The 22,079-nt window shown below is 43.6% G+C and overlaps 3 protein-coding genes and 1 long non-coding RNA gene across 4 annotated transcripts; 2 read left to right on the plus strand and 2 right to left on the minus strand.

The window, feature by feature from the left end:
• Positions 1 to 5,467: 5,467 nt before the first annotated feature.
• Positions 5,468 to 8,310, minus strand: LOC100277044 (uncharacterized). The gene is made up of 4 exons (NM_001367318.1): positions 7,985 to 8,310; positions 6,946 to 7,112; positions 6,092 to 6,479; positions 5,468 to 5,878 (listed from the first exon to the last, which is right to left on the minus strand). Exons 1-4 carry the CDS (start codon positions 8,198 to 8,200, stop codon positions 5,639 to 5,641), a joined length of 1,011 nt encoding a protein of 336 aa, NP_001354247.1. The 5' UTR covers positions 8,201 to 8,310; the 3' UTR covers positions 5,468 to 5,638.
• Positions 8,311 to 15,012: 6,702 nt separating this feature from the next.
• On the plus strand, positions 15,013 to 16,174 carry LOC103641923 (uncharacterized). Its single transcript, XM_008665230.3, has 2 exons — positions 15,013 to 15,726; positions 15,808 to 16,174. Exons 1-2 carry the CDS (start codon positions 15,019 to 15,021, stop codon positions 16,165 to 16,167), a joined length of 1,068 nt encoding a protein of 355 aa, XP_008663452.2. The 5' UTR covers positions 15,013 to 15,018; the 3' UTR covers positions 16,168 to 16,174.
• Positions 16,175 to 16,280: 106 nt separating this feature from the next.
• LOC103641922 (protein ALP1-like) lies at positions 16,281 to 18,492 on the minus strand. Its single transcript, XM_008665229.3, has 2 exons — positions 17,895 to 18,492; positions 16,281 to 17,820 (listed from the first exon to the last, which is right to left on the minus strand). The coding sequence occupies exons 1-2, from the start codon at positions 18,410 to 18,412 to the stop codon at positions 16,788 to 16,790; spliced, it is 1,551 nt and encodes a 516-aa protein (XP_008663451.2). The 5' UTR covers positions 18,413 to 18,492; the 3' UTR covers positions 16,281 to 16,787.
• Positions 18,493 to 20,242: 1,750 nt separating this feature from the next.
• LOC103641924 (uncharacterized) lies at positions 20,243 to 21,805 on the plus strand. Its single transcript, XR_560567.3, has 2 exons — positions 20,243 to 20,489; positions 21,395 to 21,805. It is a non-coding gene; the product is annotated as an uncharacterized lncRNA (long non-coding RNA).
• The last annotated feature ends 274 nt before the right edge of the window (positions 21,806 to 22,079 follow it).

Below are 22,079 nucleotides of genomic sequence, written 5' to 3' on the forward strand. Positions count from 1 at the left end.
GTCAATGGTAGTCAGGCTTTGAACGACGGAGCCCTTTGACTCCGCATTTTTCGCAGCGCTTTGACTCTGCGTTTTAGGTCCTAGCAGCCGCCTTTATTATGCCATTGACTGTCAAAATATACATTGTTTTTTTTTTCACATAATAATATTAATACGTTGTAGGGCCATGTCCTTGTACATTTGACTACACCTCTCCATGGCTATATATAAAGCCAGCAGTATATGGGTATGGCAACACAAGAAGAGTAATATCAGTATTATTTGATAAAACACTTGCATCTCCCTTCCACCAGTTCAGCTGCATCATCCCTGTGCTGTGAGCTAGGAGGAGAGCTCCAAAAATGGAGGCTCTACTTTCTGCTGCTGTAGGTGAGGTCTTCAGCAGATGCCTATCGTTCTTGATCAACAAGTACACGACCTCGCCCGCTGCAGGGCTGTCCGAGCAGGAGAGCCTGCAGAGACTGGAGAGGGCGCTGCTCCGGGTCGCGATCACCGTCGAGGAGGCCGACGGGAGGTTCGTCACGAACACGGGGATGCTTCAGCAGCTCAAAGAGCTGCGCAAAGCGATGTACAGGGGCTACTACGTGCTCGACAGGTTCAAGTACCTTGACGGCGACGAAGCAGCAACAGCAGCAAAGGCGAACGCTCATCCAGGGAAGCGGCGGCGGTTTCCGCCCTCTGCGGCTGCTACTGTCACTACTAGTACGCAAGGCAACAGAGAGGAGCTAGAACTGACGCTTGATTGCGTGCAGAACATGGCGGCCGACATGCACGAGTGCGTAGCCTTTGTGAGAAGCTACCCACCGATGTTTCGCCAACCGTACAGCATGCACCTGGTGCTCGAGCGGTGCATGTTTGGCCGCCACGCAGAGATGGAGCGAACGATCCGTTTCCTGCTGCAGAGGGAGCCTCCTCCAGCCGTGGGTGTTCTGCCGATCATCGGGCGAGGAAGAGTCGGGAAGAGCACGCTAGTGGAGCATGTTTGCCATGACGTGAGGGTGCGCCAGCACTTCTCTCGGATCGTCTTGTTCGGCGCAGAGGAGTCGGTAGAAGAAAGCCCAGGCGGCGGAACGAAGGAGAAGAAGGGTATGGACGACGGAGGGGTCATCAGGTACGAAAACAGCGGCCAGAAGGACGGGAAACTGCTGGTCGTGATCGAGCTGGACAGGGACGTGGAAGAGGGAGCATGGAGGAGGCAGTTATCCGCCGCCACTCGACGATGTCGCCTTCCCGGTGGCAGCAAGATCATAGTCACAAGCAGATCAGAGAGAGCAGCAAACTTCGGAACCACAGAGGCTATACGGCTGGACTTCTTCCCTCGAGAGGCGTGCTGGTACTTCTTCAAGGTGCTTCTGTTCGGAAGCGCGTGCGCCGAAGACCAGCCCAAGCTCGCGTCCATAGCCATGGAGATATTCGAGGAGTACTACGGGCAAGATGCTCTGTTCGGGGGCTTCACGGGCTCTCATGCGAATTCAAAGAACATCGCCGCCCTTCTGAAAGCTAATGCCAGCGCGCAGCACTGGCGCAGGGTTCTTGCGTGTGTTCGATGGAACGGGGAGGAAAACCTAGTCCCATGCAGTAATGGTGGTCGCCCAAATAATTCATCAAGCAGAAGCAGGCCCGCCGGAAACAATGGACACTACAATCTGTGTACAATATCAAATATGCATCAGTATGTCCGAGTTGACAGGCACCGCGTAGCCAGGTCGTCCCGCCATGAAGAGGTTCCAAAGGTAACCGTTGATGAAGTCATGTATGGAAGAATTACGCCAAAAGGGAAATTTGAGGCTGTCTTGTGGACGTCGCACCTGCCGCCATATTACAGCTACATAGCCAACTGCGAGATTCTTGATTCAAGGTGTGTGCAGGAGGGGAGAAGGTGTTCTAAGAAGAGGAAGAAGTGAGTTAGTGAGTTCTAGGTGGACTAAGAGCATCTTCAACAACGTGACCTATAAAAATACCTTATAATTTGAAAATAAGTATATTTTATAGAATTTAGGGCACCAACAAAACACCCCGCTCCAACAGTAAAGCCTCAAATCTAGATTATAGGGCAGCCCACTACTGTGTAGTATATTTGAGTCACTTGAGAGGGTATCCTATAGTTTTTTGACAAAATTTTATGAAATAGGGCACTGTTGGAGTAGTTTTTCCTGTGTAGAGCCACATATTTCAATTTGATGCACTAGTTTAAGACATTGTTGGAGATGCTCTAAGAGATGATTGGTTGTATGCAGGGTTCATTTGGCTGTATGTATTTAGGGAGTTTAGCTTTGGTTGGTCTGACTTAGAACATACAATTGTTGTCCAACACTTCAGCGTGATCCATTAGATATGTTGTTTGGTTGCTTGTATGAATAATTGTTGCATGAGCTCAAAAGCTACTCAATTTTATTATTTTTCATGTGATGATGTTATAATAATCTATAGTTTACCTTATCAAGCATCAATCCACTTCTAAATAAATTAAAATTCTTTAATAGACACTAATCATATGATAATACATTGTTAGAGAAGATTAATGGTTACACCAGCAGAGCCTGACTCCTCAGAAACACCCGTTTTGTGTGTATCCCAAGAGCCTGACCTGAGGCCAACTCGCACATCCCACGTATAATGCAGCGTATAATGCAGCAACAGACGGGTACGGGTTATAGTTTTTGACACAAATAAGTCATAAGGGAGTGAGACAGGGTGACCCTCTATCACCTATTCTCTTTAACTTTGTTGCTGACAGTTTGGCTAGAATCCTTATTAAGGCACAAGAGAATAATGCTATTACTGGTTTATGCAGTCACATTATCCCTAATGGTCTCATAATTTTACAATATGCTGATGACACTATCATTTGTATTGGAGATGACTTTGAAAAAGCTAGAAATCTGAAATTGCTCCTGTATATGTATGAGCTGATGTCTGGTTTGAAAATAAACTTTCTCAAGAGTGAGATTTTTGTAATAAATGGTGATGAGGAAACAACAACAAATTTTGCTGATCTTTTCAAATGCCAGATTGGTACTTTGCCTATGAAATACTTAGGTGTCCCTGTGAGCCCCAATAGACTTCGCATTGCAGACTGGATTGGGCTTGAAGAAAAATTTGATAAGAAACTTGAAACATGGAAAGGAAATTGCCTATCCATGGCTGGGAGAATTACCCTTATTGATGCTTGCTTGACTAATTCACCTATTTATCATATGTCCATGTATCTTCTTCCAAAAACTACTATTAAAAAGCTAGATGCCAAAAGAAGAAGATTTCTTTGGCAAGGTGGTGGAGGAAAAAAAAGTATCACTTGGTAAATTGGAACAAAGTTTGTCACACAAAGAAAAATGGAGGTTTGGGCATTAAAAATCTTGAAGCTTTAAACATAAGCCTTCTTTGTAAATGGTGGTGGAAGATTGAAAATGAATCGAGTCTTTGGCAAAAGATAATTGTCAAGAAATACTTTCATGGAAAAGACTTATACAATATAAAAGTGAGAAACTCTGACTCCCCTGTATGGAAAGACTTGATGAAAATCAGAGCTTTCTACCTGAAAGGCAGACAAATCACAACTAAGTGTGGAGATAAGTCCAGATTCTGGCTAGACAGCTGGGTAAATGAGAGGCCTTTATGTACAATTGATCCCGAATTATATGAGATTTGTGATGACAAGTTTATTCTAGTTAAAGATGCAAGAATAAAAAATTGGCAATTGTCCTTCAGAAGATGGCTAAATAATGAAAATGAGATTCGATGGATATCAATTTGCGGTGATTGTGAGAACTTCGAGTTTCAAGATTCTCCTGACACTGTTCAGTGGAAATGGGGAGGGAAGAAAACCTTTACCGTTAAATCAATGTATAACAGTTTGTCAAATAACATCTCTGGTCTTGGCAAAAAGCACATTTGGAAAAGCAAGGTCCCTCCGAAAATTAAATTTTTTATGTGGTTCCTAGAGAATAACAGGTTGTTGACTAAGGATAATTTGATTAGGAGGAAGTGGTCTGGGGACCCTTCATGCTGTTTCTGCCCTCATGCTGAAAACATTGAGCATCTCTTTTTCACTTGCCCTATTGATAGAGTGATCTGGGGAACTGTGGCGAAATGTCTGGATACTCATCATATTCCAAACAACGTGGAGTCTTGCTATAGGTGGCTTCGGAAACACCTCAACTGTGACAATGTTGTTCATGTTATTCTGATTTCAGCAATTTGTTGGGCTATCTGGAAAGCCAGAAATAAAATGTGTTTTGATCATGTGCTTGTAAATTCTCCTAATGAGATCATATGCCATGCGGGTGCTCTTGTGTCTTCTTGGGCAGGGCTTAGCAAGAAAGAGCTCCAGGACCTTCTGCAAGAGGGCGCCAAGATGCTGGTTCGTGCTGCAAGTGCTAGAGGAAATCGGATCCTCGGGTCGGGCGATGAGATGGAAGGGATGCTGCAGCCACACGGGCGTTGAGTCATGACGTGACTGCTCGCCTGGTGTTAGCTTTGTCACGAACTCGCTCTATTTTTGCTGCTGTCTGTTATGTCGTATGGTCTGGTACTTGTGTGATGTAAAACTCTAAACTCGTCGGTTGGCATGTTGCCTGGTAGGGGACCCGGCTGTTCTGAGTCATCCGAAGCGGATTGGCTCGTCAGCGCTTCTGTTTGCGGGTTCTTCCTGTTATTTTGCGTTGGTAGTGTGGAAACTATCTGAACCACTTTGTATTTCTGTTATGACAATAATAGAAATGGGGTCCTCCTCTCGTCAAAAAAAAAAAATCATATGCAGGTACGGGCAAGCTCACGAGCCCAAACGCTACAGCTAGCTCATCTCATGTGCCCAGGTGCACGATCTTGTCCATGAACTGATCCAGCTACTTCGGAATCGTGATCACCTGGGGATATGGCTCACGTCATCCGCTTTGAAGACGTGGACCTTGTTGTCAACCTCCATCCAGCTATAGCCCGGGGTTATTTTGTATCCCTCTGTCGGTCTGTCCCTCATCAGCTTCCTTATCTGTGCGGAATCATCTGATTCCCCAGCATCAGCATATATAGATCTTCGCCATAAGCATGTAGCTCCCAGAATAGGTAGAGTCCAGCTCAAACACATATTTAGCTGCAAGTTCAGCGAGCTTGTTGCTGCCATGTATCTTGCAGGCGCTAATTAAGAGCTCCCCAAATCTCAGCGGTTGGTTTCATGCTCATCTCGTCAATGAGATCCTTGGCTTCCGTCAGGTGCCCGGCACGACCAGGAAGGTCTACCGGATGGGCGATGTCCGTCAGAAGCAGGCGGCGGAGACGGGTGGCGGCCATGGCAACGCCACCATTCAAACCGTTGAGGTTGCTCCGTTTTGCTGCCTTGCGTTACGCTATGCCCATAACTATAATGCATCCCATTCAAATCTTTTGATCGCGCCAAGTGGGTGAGACCCGGGTCAAGTTTGTCCAATGCCAATTTGCCTAGCCTACCCTATAGTCCTGGAAATCGTTTGGTGAAGGTCCCCAATACAACAATACCCATGTGCTCGTCAAAATAATTATCCATTCGGTCCCAACACGTCAAGCAACTCGCATATTAACTGCTCACTATGTAAACCGGTAAGCCGTATAAGCTCACTGTTCCAAAACTTCTCTATCTACAGCTACAGCCTAAAAGCTGATAACACTACGTAACAAAGCAAATGTCTTCGAAGAGCTGAAGTACACAATTTTTATTGCCCTTCCGGCTCGTTTGATTGTAAACATCCATCAGAGATTCAGAGCTATGTTTACCAGACTCAGTAGCCAGTTGTCTATCTTGGTTCTCAAACTTGGAGCTCTGAAGATGTTCAGATGGCTTGCCTGACAATCTCATTGGTCTCTCATTACGCTGAATACTCCTTGGATCCGAAGGGAGTCTGGTAACCTGCAAAGCAGCGTTGGGATTCAGAATCGTTATTCTTGAAGGCTGGTGATTAATAAAAGTACACGATGCGACTGGTTCTTTTGTCAGACTAGGCTTGGAGTTTTATCAATCAATATAATCATTTTTTGGCAGAAGGGGGGATCTAATAGATATATATATATTCTTGTCATTTTAAATGTCAATCAAGATCATGTTCATCGATGAAGCACTCACATCGTTTGAGGCCTCTAGCCTTGCCTGCAAAGCTTCATGCTCAGCCTTGACACGGGATGGGATGCCATCCTTTTGGTAGACATTTTGTTTGGCGGTCTCCTCATCCACTTCACTTGAAGCAGCAGAAAAGGGATGGTTTGCTGGAATCCATCTAACTGTATCCGGATCAACATCTGGAGGTAAGGAATCACCTTCCCTGAGAAACACGGTTGGCCTTTTCCACTGATATGCACGCGATCTCCTGTTCTGGTGCATTTCTTGCTGCTCTTTCGTAAGCCTAACAGGAGCCAAACGGTACTCCTTGCCAAACATTTGTGCAGTAGATGTACCCTCATCAATCTTTACTAACGGGTTATTGAAAGGATCATCGTATGTACGGAGCTTTGCACTGCAGGAAAGGAATTATTTCAGTCATGATTATTGCACAACTCAAAAGTTTAGAAGCACGTAGAAAAGGTTCACTTGACCATTTATGTCTGCATTCAAGCGAACCATGTAATTAGTTTTTGAAAGTTGAATTCCCAAGCCTATACCAGAAAACATATGGATACTATGGTGAGGCTTAGCAATGGCATGGAACAAGTAACTAGGGACATCAACTCCTCAAAAGTATAAGTACAATGGTAACATTATTTCACAGAAAATGAATTAGTATACAATGGAACATGACCAACCAAGTCACATAGACAAGTTTCAACTTTCAAATCTTATGTTAAAACATGACCAACCAAGTCTTGCGTTAAAACGCGATCGTTGAAACAGAGGCTATAGTTCAAACGATAATCAAGCATCCATAAACCCAGCAATGCATCAGCGAGAATACAAAATGCAACTTAAAGGAAATAGTGACATACATCCCTCGTTGCCCTGATTTTAACTGGCCACGCCTTACAAGATCAGCAACAGAACCTTTACTAACATGCTCTCGACTTCTTAAGGAGATCTGTCTTGCAGCAGCAGCCACAAATGCCATGCTAACACAGAAACCAGCAACAAAATTTGGGCCAATGTTTTTCTGCATCTGTATGAAAATAGAAAGTAAGAACATCAAGTACACAACATGCCACTGGTACAACTCAATAATGAGCATGTTAAAGCAGAAAAAGGTATTTGGTTTATGCTAAAAGAATAAAAGGAAGGCACACAATAAATAATAAATAAAATGCATGTATTGCAAAAACTAGGGGTGCAAAGGGTACAGATATACTCCAACCATATGTGAGTTCGAATCCGTTAGAGGAGTTTAGATACATCCGTATCCAAGTCCGGATATTCAATATCCGATAATGTATCCGTATAAGAATACTCAAATCACATATATATGATGTCGATATCCATTCATATCCTATTGGACATAGGTGACGTTACTCGTATTCAAATCTGAATCCGAGAAACATTGTAGCTATTTGTATTTGTATCCATATGTATCAGGTCGTATCGGACTGTTTGCACCCCTGGTAAAACCCGGAAATGGCAGGGCGGATGTTCAGAAAGAACAAGGGCTACACCATTCGACCAATTCCCTAATGTGCTAAAAAAATAGTTGATGACCTTTAAGGTATCCTGGATGAGAATCATGGACAGAGAAACAAGGATGTCTAATCACAGATGATAGCATTCTACATTCCGTGTCTTCAACCTATCTATGCAGGCACTAGATTCATACTGCCACTGTGTACTAATCAATTCAACAAATCGTCCGTCCAAATTAATATCGATATGCCACTTAGTTGTTTATAGAACCATAGGAAACACAGCTATGTTTTGCGTTTGCTTCGTTCAAAACAAAACCTCCCTGGCACTCGTCGCACTGTCTCAGTTTATCTACTAGATTAGTATCCCTCCCCTCCACAGCAATAACCATCTCGTGACACTAACCAAGGGAGTCCTTACCGAAGCAACAGCAGGAGGCACGGAGGCTACGAGCGCCCTCAGATCTCCCACCCTGCTCACCAGAGCCCCAAACTTCCGCTCTCCGCCTGCAACGTCACCGGCGTTGGTCGACGCCGAAGCCCTAATCGGGCGCGGCCACCTCACCGCCCTCCCGCGGAACAGCCTCGGAGGGAGGAGGACGAAGGGGAGGGAGGCGGGGACGGCGGCGATCGCCATTGTCGTCCTCGCATGGAGTACCAAGCAGAAGCTACCCAGTAACCAAGGTCAGGAGGCTTCGGGGCTTGGACTCGGTGTGCTGTGCTCAAGGAGTCAAGGCCCGAGATTGGGGATGGAGAGAGACGGAGGCGAGTCTTTTGCTATTATAACAGTCATTTAAACAAGCTTCTCTCTTCTAGTATCTACAAATTTACTTCTCTAAAATGGTACCTATAACTTAATCTCTTCTCTATAATAGTATTAAGTACCTTTTTACTCTCCTTTCTTATTTTCCTAGCAGTAAAATATCGAAATATTCCTAAAGATTTTGTTTGTAGATCATAATGCTCCCACATTGCTATATGTGACCGAACATCCGAGCGGTTTTATTTTACGTTCGGAAATATTGCTACCAAGATGCAGAGTATAAACTTTATTCTCAAGAAATTCATATTGCAGTACTGAAGTAAGTTGAAGCAGCTGGTTCATGCAGAAAGCAAGTTTAGATCAACAAAAGATATCAGGAAGCAGATTGGTTCCCGTCCCTTTCAGATTTGAACAGTGAGTTGCATGGAACTTCATATTTGAACAATGAGCTGTATGGTTCCAGATTCATGGCTGTGCAAATTTTTATTGCAGCTTGATGGTGAACGTGAACAGAAACAACATGTCAGAGTTCGGCCGTCAGCACAACGTTTAGGCTCCTGCGTACATGGTGACAAAATAAATTGAAGCATATCATTCACGGCTGGAAAATGAATATGAAGAAAAAAAATGAGTAAAAAGACACTTAATTCTATTTTAGAGAAGAGATTAACTTATATATACTATTTTAGAGAAGTTAAATTTGTAGATACTATAAGATAGAAACCTGTTTAAATGAGTGTTATAATAGCAAAAGACTCGACGGAGGCTGCCATTGCAAGGGACTGGAGGCGTTCAGTCGTTCACTTTCGCTGCCTTGTCCCGTGCCGTGAATGCCACATATCGGCCTGGAGTACCGAGCGGGCTCGAGAAAGCCCATGGGCCTCTGTGTCTTATTAACTCCTTCTGTTTTTTATATTTAAAAGTATTTTAAATTTCAATTATATACCTGGTTCCAAAAAAAACTAGATGCCTAACTACTTGTATTTTTAGAAGAAATAAATTACAGAATGGTCCCTAACACGGCAACGCCCGTGGAGGCAGGACCCTGCCGCACGGAGCCGGAGTACACTACTCTCACTTGAGTGCACGCTAGTTTCTCACTGCGCTAGTAAGGCTGCTAATTAAGTGCTTAGTAGCTCTTTCTTACACTTGAAATGGTTTTCTTTAGATGTTAGAATGGGAAAGAGATAAAATGGACATAACCCCCAACTAGCCAACTAGTCGGTTTAGTAAATCTGGGCAAAACCTGTGAGTGTCGGATCACGCCAAGCATTGGGGTCATGCTTCTTAAGGCATAACGGTCAATATATACTTATTGTGTCAGATGTACCGGTTAACGCTCAACTCGGACGAATGTATTGCTCATGAAACATCTCTGGTCACGTTTTGGAGAGCTTCGGGTCGAAGCCCATTTGTCTGATTGTCACCATGTTTATAGGGATCGACGATCCAATAGGAAGAACCCTAACATCGTATGTTCGATGCACCCTGAATCTCTCTGGTCTGATTGTGTTGATACTTGTACTCATTTGCAATAGTCTGATGACCCTATTCACATGGTCCAATATATATGGAGTCGCCGGCTATCCATGTGGAGGCATCACACCATCTCCATTAGTCCGACGAGACTGATTCTCAGGTTCCAACACATCTAAAACCTTCTAAACACTTTTAAATTCGAAATAATTGTACACGGGGTTTGTTCCAAACTACTTTTAGGCGTTATCTAAGTTAACTAGAGCTGAAAATAACTAGTGTACACCACAATAAATTAATTAGACTCACATAGGTCAATCTATTAGTTCATATCCTTTTTTTAAGTACAATTGAAGAAGAAGAAAATCTTAAACTACTCTATAGGTGTCAAAACCAGGGCATCCATAATCTTGCCATTTATCCTTTAAAAACCAAAGCAATTTCCATACTTAGAGAAATAAAAAATCATTCATATGAATCCGAACAGTCATCATGATGTTATCGTCATTAATTATTGAAATGACTAAGAGTTTGTTTGTTTGCCTTAGGATTATATAATCTTATTAGAGATGTATGTTTACATAAGTTATTGGTGGGTAGTAAAAAGGCAAATAACAATCTAAAAATAAGCACCTAATGATCTGTCTACGGATTATCATAATCTAGGTACCTAGATTAAATAATCTACCTCGATAGTTTGTATCGTTTGTTTGTATTTTTATTTATTTAAGCTGGATTATATAGTCTAGAGGTAAACAATAGGGTGTAAGTGTCCAGTGGTCTAGAATTTTTTTCACGCAACTTTGGTCGCGTTCGAGGCCACCCGGCAGGCTGGAATTTATTGCCTCTAGATCACTTGCCACAGTGCCAACTTGCGTCCCTGACAAAGGAAAAAAAATAACGGACAGGTAACCTTCTGCCTGTGTTGATTTTCTGGTTCGGTGACGTTGGACTAGCAGCCAGCGAGCCACTGATGTTGGGTCTGAATGACCGATCGTGCTCATGGTAGTAGGTAGGGAGATGACACGAGAATGACCGATCGTGCTCGCGGTCATTTTGGTATCATAGTGGGTGTTTAAATACAATATAGCTAATAGTTAGTGGCTAAAATTAGTTGAGAAATCCAAACACCCTAGAAAATAGTTTAACTAATATGAATGATCACCATTGTCGTCCTCGCATGGAGTACCAAGCAGAAGGTACCCAGTAACCAGTGTCAGGAGGCTTCGGGGCTTGGACTCGGTGTGCTCAAGGCCCGAGATTGGGGATGGAGAGAGACGGAGGCTATCATGGCAAGGGACTAGTGGCGGTGTTCACTTTCGCTGCCCTGTTTCGTGAATGCCACATATCGGCCTGGAGTGCCGAGCGGGCTCGAGAAAGCCCATGGGCCTCCGTGTCTTATTAACTCCTTTTGATTGTATATTTAAAAGTATTTTGAATTTCAATTCTATACATGGTTCCAAAAAAAATCTAGATGCCTACATACTTTTATTTTTTCTAAAAAAAATAAACTACAGAATGGTCTCTAACCTGGCAACGCCCGTGGAGGCAGGACCCTGCCGCTCGGAGCCAGAGTACACTACTCTCCCTTGAGTGCACACTAGTTTCTCACTGCGCCAATAAGGCTGCTAATTAAGTGCTTATTTGCTCTTTCTTACACTTCGAATGGTTTTCTTTAGATGTTAGAATGGGAAATGGAGATAGAATGGACATAACCCCCAACTAGCCAAACTACTTTTAGGCTTTATCTAAGTTAACTACATCTGAAAATAACTAGTGTACACCACAATAAATTTACTAGACTCACATAGGTCAATATATTAGTTCATATCCTTTTTAGTACAATTGAAGAAAAAAATCTTAAACTAAGGGCATCCAAAACTTGTCATTTATCCTTTAAAAACCAAAACAATTTCCACACTTAGAGAAATAAAAATCATTTATATGAATCCGAAAAGTCATCATGATGTCATCGTCATTAATTATCGAAATGACTAATAGTGTATAAGGCCCTGTTTGGAAGTGTAGTATGTTTGGAGTTTTGAAACAATACTATGGTATTTGATGATACTATAGTATTGTAACTCAAAAATTGTTTGGTTTGTACAGGCAAAACATAGTTTAAATAACATGGTGTACCCAAAACCGTGGTATTTTTGAAGTTTTCGAAACTTCAGTTAGGACCTCAATTTTCTTCTCTTCTCTCTACATATACTTTGTTTTTCTAATAAAACCAAACAGATCATGGTTTTGAGCAATACTATGGTTTTACTGTGGTAAAATAATAACGTAGTATTTGTGTCATTTACAATTGTAAACTAAAGTATATCAAAACTATAATATTTTAAAATTGCAATCCCAAACATGCCCTAAGTGTCCACTGTCCAGTGGTCTAGATTTTTTTTTCACGCAACTTTGGTCGTGATCGAGGTGATCGAGGCCACCCGACAGGCTGGAATTTATTGCCTAGATCACTTGCCACAGTGCCAACTTGCGTACCTGACCCAAAAAAAATTAACGGCCAGGTAACCTTCTGCCTGTGTTGGTTTTCCGGTTCGGTGACGTTGGACTAGCAGCCAGCCAGCCACTGACCGATCGTGCCGGGTAGGGAGATAACACGCACCATCATGACACACAGGCACAGTTGCCACTTCGATCGCGGTATTAGACTATCTGCAGCGCTCCCCCTTCGCACCCCCTCCCCTATCACTGTGCACGCTATAGGGGGTACTGTTCACCCCTTACCGCCGCAGCGGTCGCCGCTATCCGCCTCCCCTCGCCGCCGCCCTCTTCTCTCTCACGCCAGATGCAGGGCGTCACTGTGCACTCCCCCTCCACTTCTTCGCGCGGAAGAATCCGCCCGCGGCACGGACCGGAAGCTTCGCGGTCGTCTTCTCTCCTGTTCGAGGCGACTGCGTTTCGGCGATTCGCGACGAGGCGACGGCGATTCGGGCGCGCTAGGGAGCCGGTCCGCGTCGGAGCTGTGGACGACGAAGCCGAGGTGGTCAGCAAGGTGCTCCGTTCAAGACCGAAGACGAAGAGGGCGCAAATCCGGCTCCCTCCAGGTTCGTCGCCACTGCTTGGTTGCTTTCACCGTCCGACCATCGACTCCAGCATCGGATCCCCAATCCAGCAGTTCGAATCGTCTTATTACCGCCCAAATCTTCGGATCTTGAGGTACGCCCTTGGACCCGTAATGATTATGTTACTCTTCCGCACATCTTTCAACATCTTTTTAATACGGCAATCCAGTTATCCTTTGAACCGTAAGATATTTCATCCGCAAACAACCGATGAATCCCCAGTTCACTCATTTCCGCGGATCTGGTCTGCCTATTAGGGTTTCACACTTCTAAGGTACTGACCCGGTTAATGTATTTCAAACTTGGTCCAACTAATTTTGGTTGTGCTTACAATTCGGGCGTCAGGTTTTTCACCTGCCATAAATTTGTAATCCCTAAACTACGAAGTTGCTTGCATACTGGCTTCAACTCTAGTCGTCTCCAATTAATTTAGGATGACCACTGTCCACAACAACAGGTCATTTTATAAAATGTAGTAGAGTGATAATAGTTGGGTGCCCAACAATGTGTTAATTCAACCAACTCAGTGTAATGTTCATTGTTTATTATGCGTTCCAAAACTCTCATTGACATAATCAGAGGGGGCATTACTTCTGAACTTAGTATGCCTCAAGTTCATTCATAGTGTGAGGTCTATGGGAACCCTCATTGTGTTGCTGTACTACCCCCCAATTTCTTTGTCACCCTTGTATACGAGTGGACGAAACTAAACAATTGTCCACCTTCATATAGTAGGTTTCTATATTCATACAACAACTTCTTTATTTCTGTTGTAGTATTGTGTATAACCCTAAATTAATTGTGTTGTAGTATTGTGCATATCTTCCCATTAACATTAAGTTTTCTTTTGCAAGATATGGTTTGAGCAGACAGTTATTTATTATGTTCATTATGTTTGTGCTTCCATGGAGTACATACCTTGTTTTTTGTATCCTACAATGTTTTGTTCAACCCTCGCATTAAAGCATTGTTTGTTTCTTACATGGAGTGCAGTGTTTGTTATTTATTTCCTTAACTGTTTTATACAAGACTGACATCAAACATCTGTTAGTGCTGGACAATGAGTGCATTGCTTCTATTTCTAGTCCATGAGCACATGATACAACAATATATCGAACTTGTCAGATTTATGGTATTCCTAATTCCCATAAGTTGGCCTTACCTGTCATAACAATTCCAGTCTTATACTAATATAATTATGTTATGTTCCATGGTTGAATATGACTAGTACAATTGAAATCTTTACTTGTTGCATGCAACATCATTGATAAATATGTTGGCCTGTTCTGAATTCGTTCCGCCTGTTTGGTTCATAAGGAAATCGTAGTGTTTGTTCATTTATTATTCTTTGCAGCACAGTTACGAATGGCATCCTCGAAAGAAGACACCATGAAGTCTTTGGTTAAAGTACTTGTCGACTGTGCCGAGGATGCCACAAAATCCCTTCGTGGATTAGTAGATCATGCATTAGACCACATGCATGACGAAGAGATATTAGCTAGAACCCTCTTTGCCATGAAAGAAAAACTTGATTTGCTTCACCAAGATGCCTTAGAGGCAAAAGTCCAAGCTTTTCCTGAAATTGCTAAGTACGAGGGGGATGACATAAGTGTTCAACCGACATCTCCTTCGACCCCTCCAACAGATACTGAACCATCTGTCGACGAAGAGGAGTTCTACTGCCCGGATGTGAGTGACGAGTGGTACTTCAGCGACTCAGATAGGTCAACTCGTAATAGCTATTGGAATATTTATTAGTTGACTGTACTCGAGATGTACAAGCAGGATTTGCTTTTGAACAACCCACTAGTGGGGTTCTCGTAGTTGTCATGTTGTCTAACTAGTCGTGTCATGTATGTCTAATTCTCCATGCTACCTCGTCCGCTTAAGTTAGTATGATGTCCAGAACGTTGTCGTCTGCGAACTGTGATGACTCTTAAATGTTCTGATGCTAGTCCTTAATAAGTTGATGAAATTATGGTTCTATTATTTGAGTGTCTTTATATGCTTTGTCTTAAGTTTAACGTACCTCGATTTGTCGATTGGCTACAATGTGTTTCAAAAGACTAAATGTGTGCCATCTCCACATATCCTAGCATGGACCCTGCCAGCATTGCGACATCGTCGCAGGCGATGTCGAATCCGTCAAATGCCCAGCAATTTCCTCCACCACCACCCTTATGGCCAACAGGTTACATGCAGCAGAATCCAGTCGATTGCAACATGATGGGAAACATTAATTTTCCTAGTCCTGGTCAAGGTCCAACTACAATGTGGGCGCCAATTCAGGCAGGGAACACTAGTTCCCAATCAACCATGATCCCTGCTTCCCAATCTGCACTATATTGGAATCACTACATGAATTTTGTGAGGAACCCTCTTGGCTCGGTGGGAATGAGTCCATACACGGATTCATATCCACCTTCACTATCAAGTACACCGTTGCAGGGTTCTAATACTATACCACAAATGCCTGTAAACTTGGAGTCAGATGCTGAACACAGTGTTCAGGACATCAATAGTCCTGAGAAAAATGCACCTCCAGTTCAAAAACAAAAGAAATCTAAGGAACAAAACTTTACAGCCCCAGAAGACAGACTCCTTTGTACTACTTGGTTGCAAATAAGTAGTGACCCCATTGTGAATACTGGGCAAAGGAGGGAGGGTCTCTGGGCCAGAATTGAAAAAAGGTACAATGAACAAAGGGGGGAATTTCCTTGTCGACTTAACAGAGCACTCAGTAGCCGATGGGACAAGATAAGGGCTGATGTCAGTAAATTCTCTGGATACTACGCGAGAGTTCTACGAGAAAAACAAAGTGGTCTAAGTGATGACGATAAGGTACGACTAATGAAACGATGATTATATCAACTACATATGTCTCTGCTGCAACTAATTGTACAATGAATTCGAACTTTGCAGACATCGAAGGCAGCCACATTGTTCGCTCATGAGGAGGGCAAACCATTTCATTATATGCACTGCTGGCATCAACTGAAGGGGGAACCCAAATGGGAGAGCATATGTCAAGGACACTCTTTTAGAGGATTACATGCAAGATCAATTCCTTCGTCGGGGTGTCCATCAGTGCAAACACCGGAGACTGACAGTGGATCCGCTGGACTCTCAGGAAAAAGGCCCCGTGGCCGTGATTTCAGTAAAGCTGAGAGAAAGAAAGCTGGTTCATCTTCGTCCCCGGAGTACTTAAGCCGATTACAAGAAATTACTGAGAAACAAATACAGAGGTCCATTGAAAAGGGGGAAAAAAGAAAAGACCACTGAAGAAGATAGGGAGATACAAAAGAAGAGATTGGACTTGGAAGCCCAAAAGTTAAGCATAAGACAAAGGGAACTCAAACTAGAAGAACTCAAATCGGCAGAACAACGTTTGCAGATGCTGTTGTCGACAAACGAAGAAGATGTAGATCCTGAAGTTTGGGTTGTCATGAAGGAACAGAAAAAAAAATTGCAGCAGTTCATATTTACTTTTGAGCAATGATGAAAGGTTGTGTACGCTGTGCGCCTGTGCTATTCACACTTGTTGAGACAATTTTAGGTTACTTCGTTTACGAATTTGTAATATGCGGAACCGTATTTGTTTGGTCGAACCACTGTATCTTAAGTTGTTTGCTGTTGTATTAGACAATAATGAGCTTGGATGTCATAAATGTTTGAACAATATTATTGACAATCGAATGGTATGTTATAAATTGTTCAAGAAAACATGATTTCTTATGTTCCGTTGTGTGTGGTACAATAAAACTTAGTATGTGAACTAAAATGTACAAGGCTGTTTGGCAAATTTGCGAAACGTAGCTTATTTATTCGAATACAAACTTAGACGAGAACACATAACAAGTAGTGATAGTAAGTACGAACTCAGCTGCTACGACACTCAAGTATTACATACTTCCACGGCGACTCCATAAGTGCTCGACAAGATCATTTTGAAGGGAGCACGATCTATCTTGGCGACGTAGATCGAAGTGGTTAATAACCCATTCGGCACGTCCTTCCGCTATTATTTGAGATGAATCAATCCTTGAAGAGTTGTCTCCGAAATCAATGTTTGCAGCAAATGGGCCTTCGTCTTCAACGATCATGTTATGCATGATGATGCAAGCCGTCATTATCTCTGTCAAACGATTACGATCCCAACCATAAGCTGGTCCACGGAGCACCGCCCACCGGGCTTGAAGTACTCCAAAAGCACGCTCAATATCCTTTCGGCAACTTTCCTGCATCTGAGTGAAGTAGACTTTCTTTTCCTCGTATGGGTGTCGGATTGCTTTCACAAAAGTAGGCCAGTTTGGGTAAATACCATCAGCGAGGTAATAACCGAAGTTGTACGCATTACCATTAACTGTGTAATTGACAGGGGGCATTCGACCAGTAGTGATTGGGTCAAAGACGGGGGAACGGTGGAGCACGTTCACGTCATTGTTTGTCCCAGGCATGCCAAAAAATGCATGCCAAATCCATAGATCATACGTTGCAACAGCTTCAAGTATCATGGATGCCCTACCATTTCTACCACAAAATTGACCTCGCCATGCCGTTGGACAGTTCCTCCACTCCCAGTGCATGCAATCGATGGATCCCAACATGCCAGGAAAACCCCGCGACTCACTATTATGCATGATGCGATTAATGTCATCTTGAGTTGGAGTGCGTAAATACCAAGCACTAAAACAATCAATGATTGCGCGACAAAAATGATGAAGGCATTCCCTAGCCGTTGATTCCCCAATTTGAATATACTCGTCTACCGCATCTGAAGGTAAGCCATAAGCAAGTATCCGCATGGCCGCACATACTTTTTGTAATGGTCCTAGTCCGGGCATACCAGTTGCGTCAACTCGTTGTGTAAAGTAAATATCGTGTTGTTGAAGACCTTGCAGAATGCGGAGAAACAAAGGCCTACTCATGCGGAACCTATATAAATGGTATTGCGTATTTGTCAAAACTTGAACAAATGATGACATAAGACTAATGTATGAAGTGCGCACCTTCTACGAAACACATGCGGTGGATACACTGGGTTAGCGGCGAAGTAGTGATGTTGGATGAGGTTTTCTCCAGCGAAATGATCTCTGTGAATGACACGGCGGGGTAGACCGGACCGTCGGCGGTGAAGGTGCTGCGCCGCAATGTTTAGGGTTAGTAGGTTGACAAGCAAAAGAGTTTCATCCTCACTATCACTCGAATCACTCGAAGCAAACTCATCTTCCGTATGGCTAGGAGACATAACGAACTTTCGATAACTTGATTCACTGAGTACTATGGGTGAAGAATATGGTAGAGGTTCATTGAATATATATAGGGGAGAGGAAAGGTTGGGGGGGAGGGAAGATGGCTTCCGTTGAAAGCCATCCGTGGCTTCGTATGAAAGGCAATGATGTCTTGCATCGTAAGATAGTCGTGCCTTGCAGCGTACGACTGAAAGGTTTGTCTTCGAAAGTAAGTGTGGTTCAGAGAAGTTCATGCACAAATGAATGGAACAATTCCGAATACCGGTGAGGTTCATTTATTGTACCTCTCTATTTTGTAAGATGGATTACAATTAAATATTGTAATATTTTATTATGTACTAAGTATGTCTTAATTAAGAGTAATAATTTAAAAAAATTTGTGAACCAAGTTTCATGTAGTAATGACAACGTGTTGAAAAAAGAAATAAAATGAAAAAACAAGTTAGTTATGTTAGTTGTAGGGAAATGTATATTTAATGAGTAGAGGGATATGTAGGGGAATATTTAGGGGGAACGGTTGCGGAACGAGTAAATTTAGGGGAGGGAATCTTGCTGACGTGGCTGCATAGTAAGATTTAGGGGGAAAAATATAGGGGGAACGGCTGCGGATAGTCTTATAAGTTTGCGGTCACCGCTCCGCCAGCGAAACGCAAACAGGCAGTAGCGAAAGACAGATTGACCACGCTGCCTCTGGTGTCCGAGGGAGAATTTGCTATTTTGTCACTGTCAGTTGTAGACTTCTCTATTTTACCTTTAGGCCCACAAATTATAGACATAAATAGGCCCACAAATTATAAACAGGGGTCATATAATAGCAGAGAGCCTACGTTAGAAGGGCTAAAATAACAGTTTTTTCTCTAGCCAGCATGGCGAACTGCCGCCATTCCGTTCCACAGCGTGTTCCGTTGACCTGTGGATGCAAAGTCGGCATGGGATGGTGCTGACTACTGTTTGCAGATCGATTGCCACTGCGGATTACTGAAAACAAGTTGCCTGCCTACCACCACAGTCACGCCACGCCGATGAACACTAAGCAACCGTGTTCGTCTTATTTTGATCATGCACACAAGTCAACAATGATACTCGAGGCTTGAATTGCTCCAGACTCCAGAGAGTCTTCTAAACTACTGACCTTTCCCTTTCAAAAAAAATAAACTACTGACCTTTCACACTTCCCAACGTGTCTCACTCATTGCAGGGATTATTAGGTCGGCCTGTGCTTTGTGCGTGAGTGCTCTCCCGCTACCCGCAAGAATTCTTCTGCGTTCCTTTTTGCCCTTTGTGCTGACTTGCACTCCTCCAAGCGATGGCAAGGAAACTGTTGACTGGGGCCCAAATTACTGATGCGCGTGTGCGCCCACCCAATCACACAGCGTTGGACCCCGGTCCCCGGGGGGTGTTGCTTGCTTCGTCCACGTGCCCAGTGCCCTGGTCCGAAGGGGAACGTATCTAGTGCTCAAAGGGGTACGGTGCTCATGTGCACATTTTAAATCTGGTGCATCCATCTTGCATTCAACGGCACCAGCTAATTTTACGAAGAACCCCTTCCACCAGGGGAGGAAGGTGGAAGGGGTGCTTCACAAAATTGGTGCTGCTGTTAGATGTAAGATGGATGCACCAGATTTAAAATGTGCACATGAGCACCGTACCCCTTTGAACACCAGATACGTTCCCGGTCCGAAGATGCCAAGAGGGACCAATCATGCTGCCGCAGTGCAACGACGGCAAGCTAGCAAGAGCCAGCCAGGATCACTGGATCAGGCTTGGCTCCGCGGCGGCTGCAGCCGGCAGAGAGGAGCAGCGTGCCAAGCTACGCCGAGGAGATCGCCGTACCAAGCTACCACGCGACAGAGAACGCACACTTTGCACACTTTGTCATGTCATGGTGATAACCGATTCCCTGTGGGAACCATCGCCAAACACATTATTCACGTTTCACAACTGCGCGTTTCCGGTTTTCTACGGTGCTCGCAAAGCCTGCGTCGCCGCCGTGTCCGCGGTCCGACGGTTCTGGATTTCGCTTAGGACCCGTTTGTTTGATTGGAATTGGGTTGAATTGAAATTTAATTCTTGGGCTGGCCTGTTTGGCAAGTTATAGAATTGGAAACTAACTTTCCATCTATTTCTTGGGCTGGAATCGGAAGCCTGCAAAACTTTCCTACTGTAAAACGAGGAAACAGATTCCTCTCCTCAATCGCTGTCTCCTCCCAAGCGCTGCGCTACACGCCCGCGCCGTCTCCTCCTCGGACTGTCTCGTCCCCGAGCTGCATCGGCTGCATCTGTGATTCCTGCGGTCGACGGAAGAGCTGCATCAGCTGTTCGTCGAGGCCTTCTTCTCCGATCCAAAAATAGGTAAGAGCATGTTCACCTTTCGTCCCATCCATGTCCATGCTGCGCGACACGATGCGAGCGACCCATAGCCTGCGGCCGTACGCGCGCCGCGCCGCCTGATCGGTGAACGAACAGCCGCGGCAGCGGTACAGGACATCGGTTCCTCCTGTCCCCTACTCATGTGCCCTCTGCATCTGTGTGTTGTCTCTTCCGCTCGCGCGTCAACGGGCCGCCGGCAGGGTACCACCTGGCCACCACCACCCCGATGCCTGACTCCCCATGCGTGCGGCTTGTTCTTCCCTGTAGGACTGCTGCTGTAGATGCCTCACAACAACAGCTGCTGTAGATGCATCACAACAACTATGTTTGTCTTCTTTTTACTGGCATTTGCGCTAAAAATGGTAGAACTGCAACTGCAGAACTGTGCACATATTTTGTTGTTAAACAATGTAGCCAGATATAAGATCACTTTGCTTCCAGATGAAACATAGCTTGAGTTAGTAGATCCATAATGTATGTCTTGTTTATTCCATATTTTGGTAGATTCTTCATTTTAAGATATTTGAAAATTGAAATGTCGGTAGGACTTGGCCTTCTGGAATCCCCCGCTAAACAATAGGCGTCTTCTATTGAAAGTTGGAACAAAACCATGGAGAGTGAAATCATGGCCTCCTATGAAACAAGCAGAATTGCGAAATTATGGTATTTGAGAGTTCAGAATTGTGAAATTTCAGACAACTGTTTACTTCAAAAAGTTTTTGCCTTTTCTTACTAGTAATTTTTTCATATTCCACATTTCTTTGCCAGTACATTATTGAGCCTTGAGTTTCTCCATGTTTCTTTCAAACAGTTGTGCATTCAATCTTACAAACTGTATATGCATGTTTGTTCAAGTGTGCTTATGATGTATGGTTTACCTGCTGTAGGTGCCTCACAACAACTTAGAATTGGTTAGAACAAATTTGGAGGAAATGAGAGAGAAGCGTAGGAAGAAGAGGCAGAGAGTAGCATCATTATTTGTTACAACTGTCATGGGTATGATTGCGGACTATTATTATCGGAAAAGACCTAGACATTTTATGGATCCCTCTGAGATGATAGAGAGAGATGTAGCTGGTCAGAAACAAATGCTAAGGAATATGTATCAAGGATCAAATGTTTATTGCACATGTATATGACTCATCAAGGCACATGCGCGTAGCAAGGAACATGTGTATTTCGTTGTGTACAAGTTAACATGTAATGTGTACAAGTTGATGTGGTTACTTCCCTCCAAATATGTAAATTCCATATATAACTACCCAAACAGGATATTGAATTTGATTCATGGAAATAATTTCATTAGCATCCAAACAAAAAAATTGAATTGAATCAAATTCTAAGGAATTACTTTCTTTAGGAATCTAATATCTAGAATGTTATTCATGGAATGAGTTTCATTTCCATGGAAACAAACGGCCCCTTATTGGAATCACGGCGCCAACCGCCAAAGGGTCCCCGTCATGTGGTGTGCTAAGACTATGGGATGGCAGTGGATAAGGTACTTAAAGTCCACATAAAGTTATACATATACCCACTAGAGGAAAAAAAACCTCATAAACATATCTATTA

The sequence above is a fragment of the Zea mays genome, chromosome 10 (genome assembly GCF_902167145.1).
Source record: "Zea mays cultivar B73 chromosome 10, Zm-B73-REFERENCE-NAM-5.0, whole genome shotgun sequence".
Lineage (NCBI taxonomy): Eukaryota > Viridiplantae > Streptophyta > Magnoliopsida > Poales > Poaceae > Zea > Zea mays.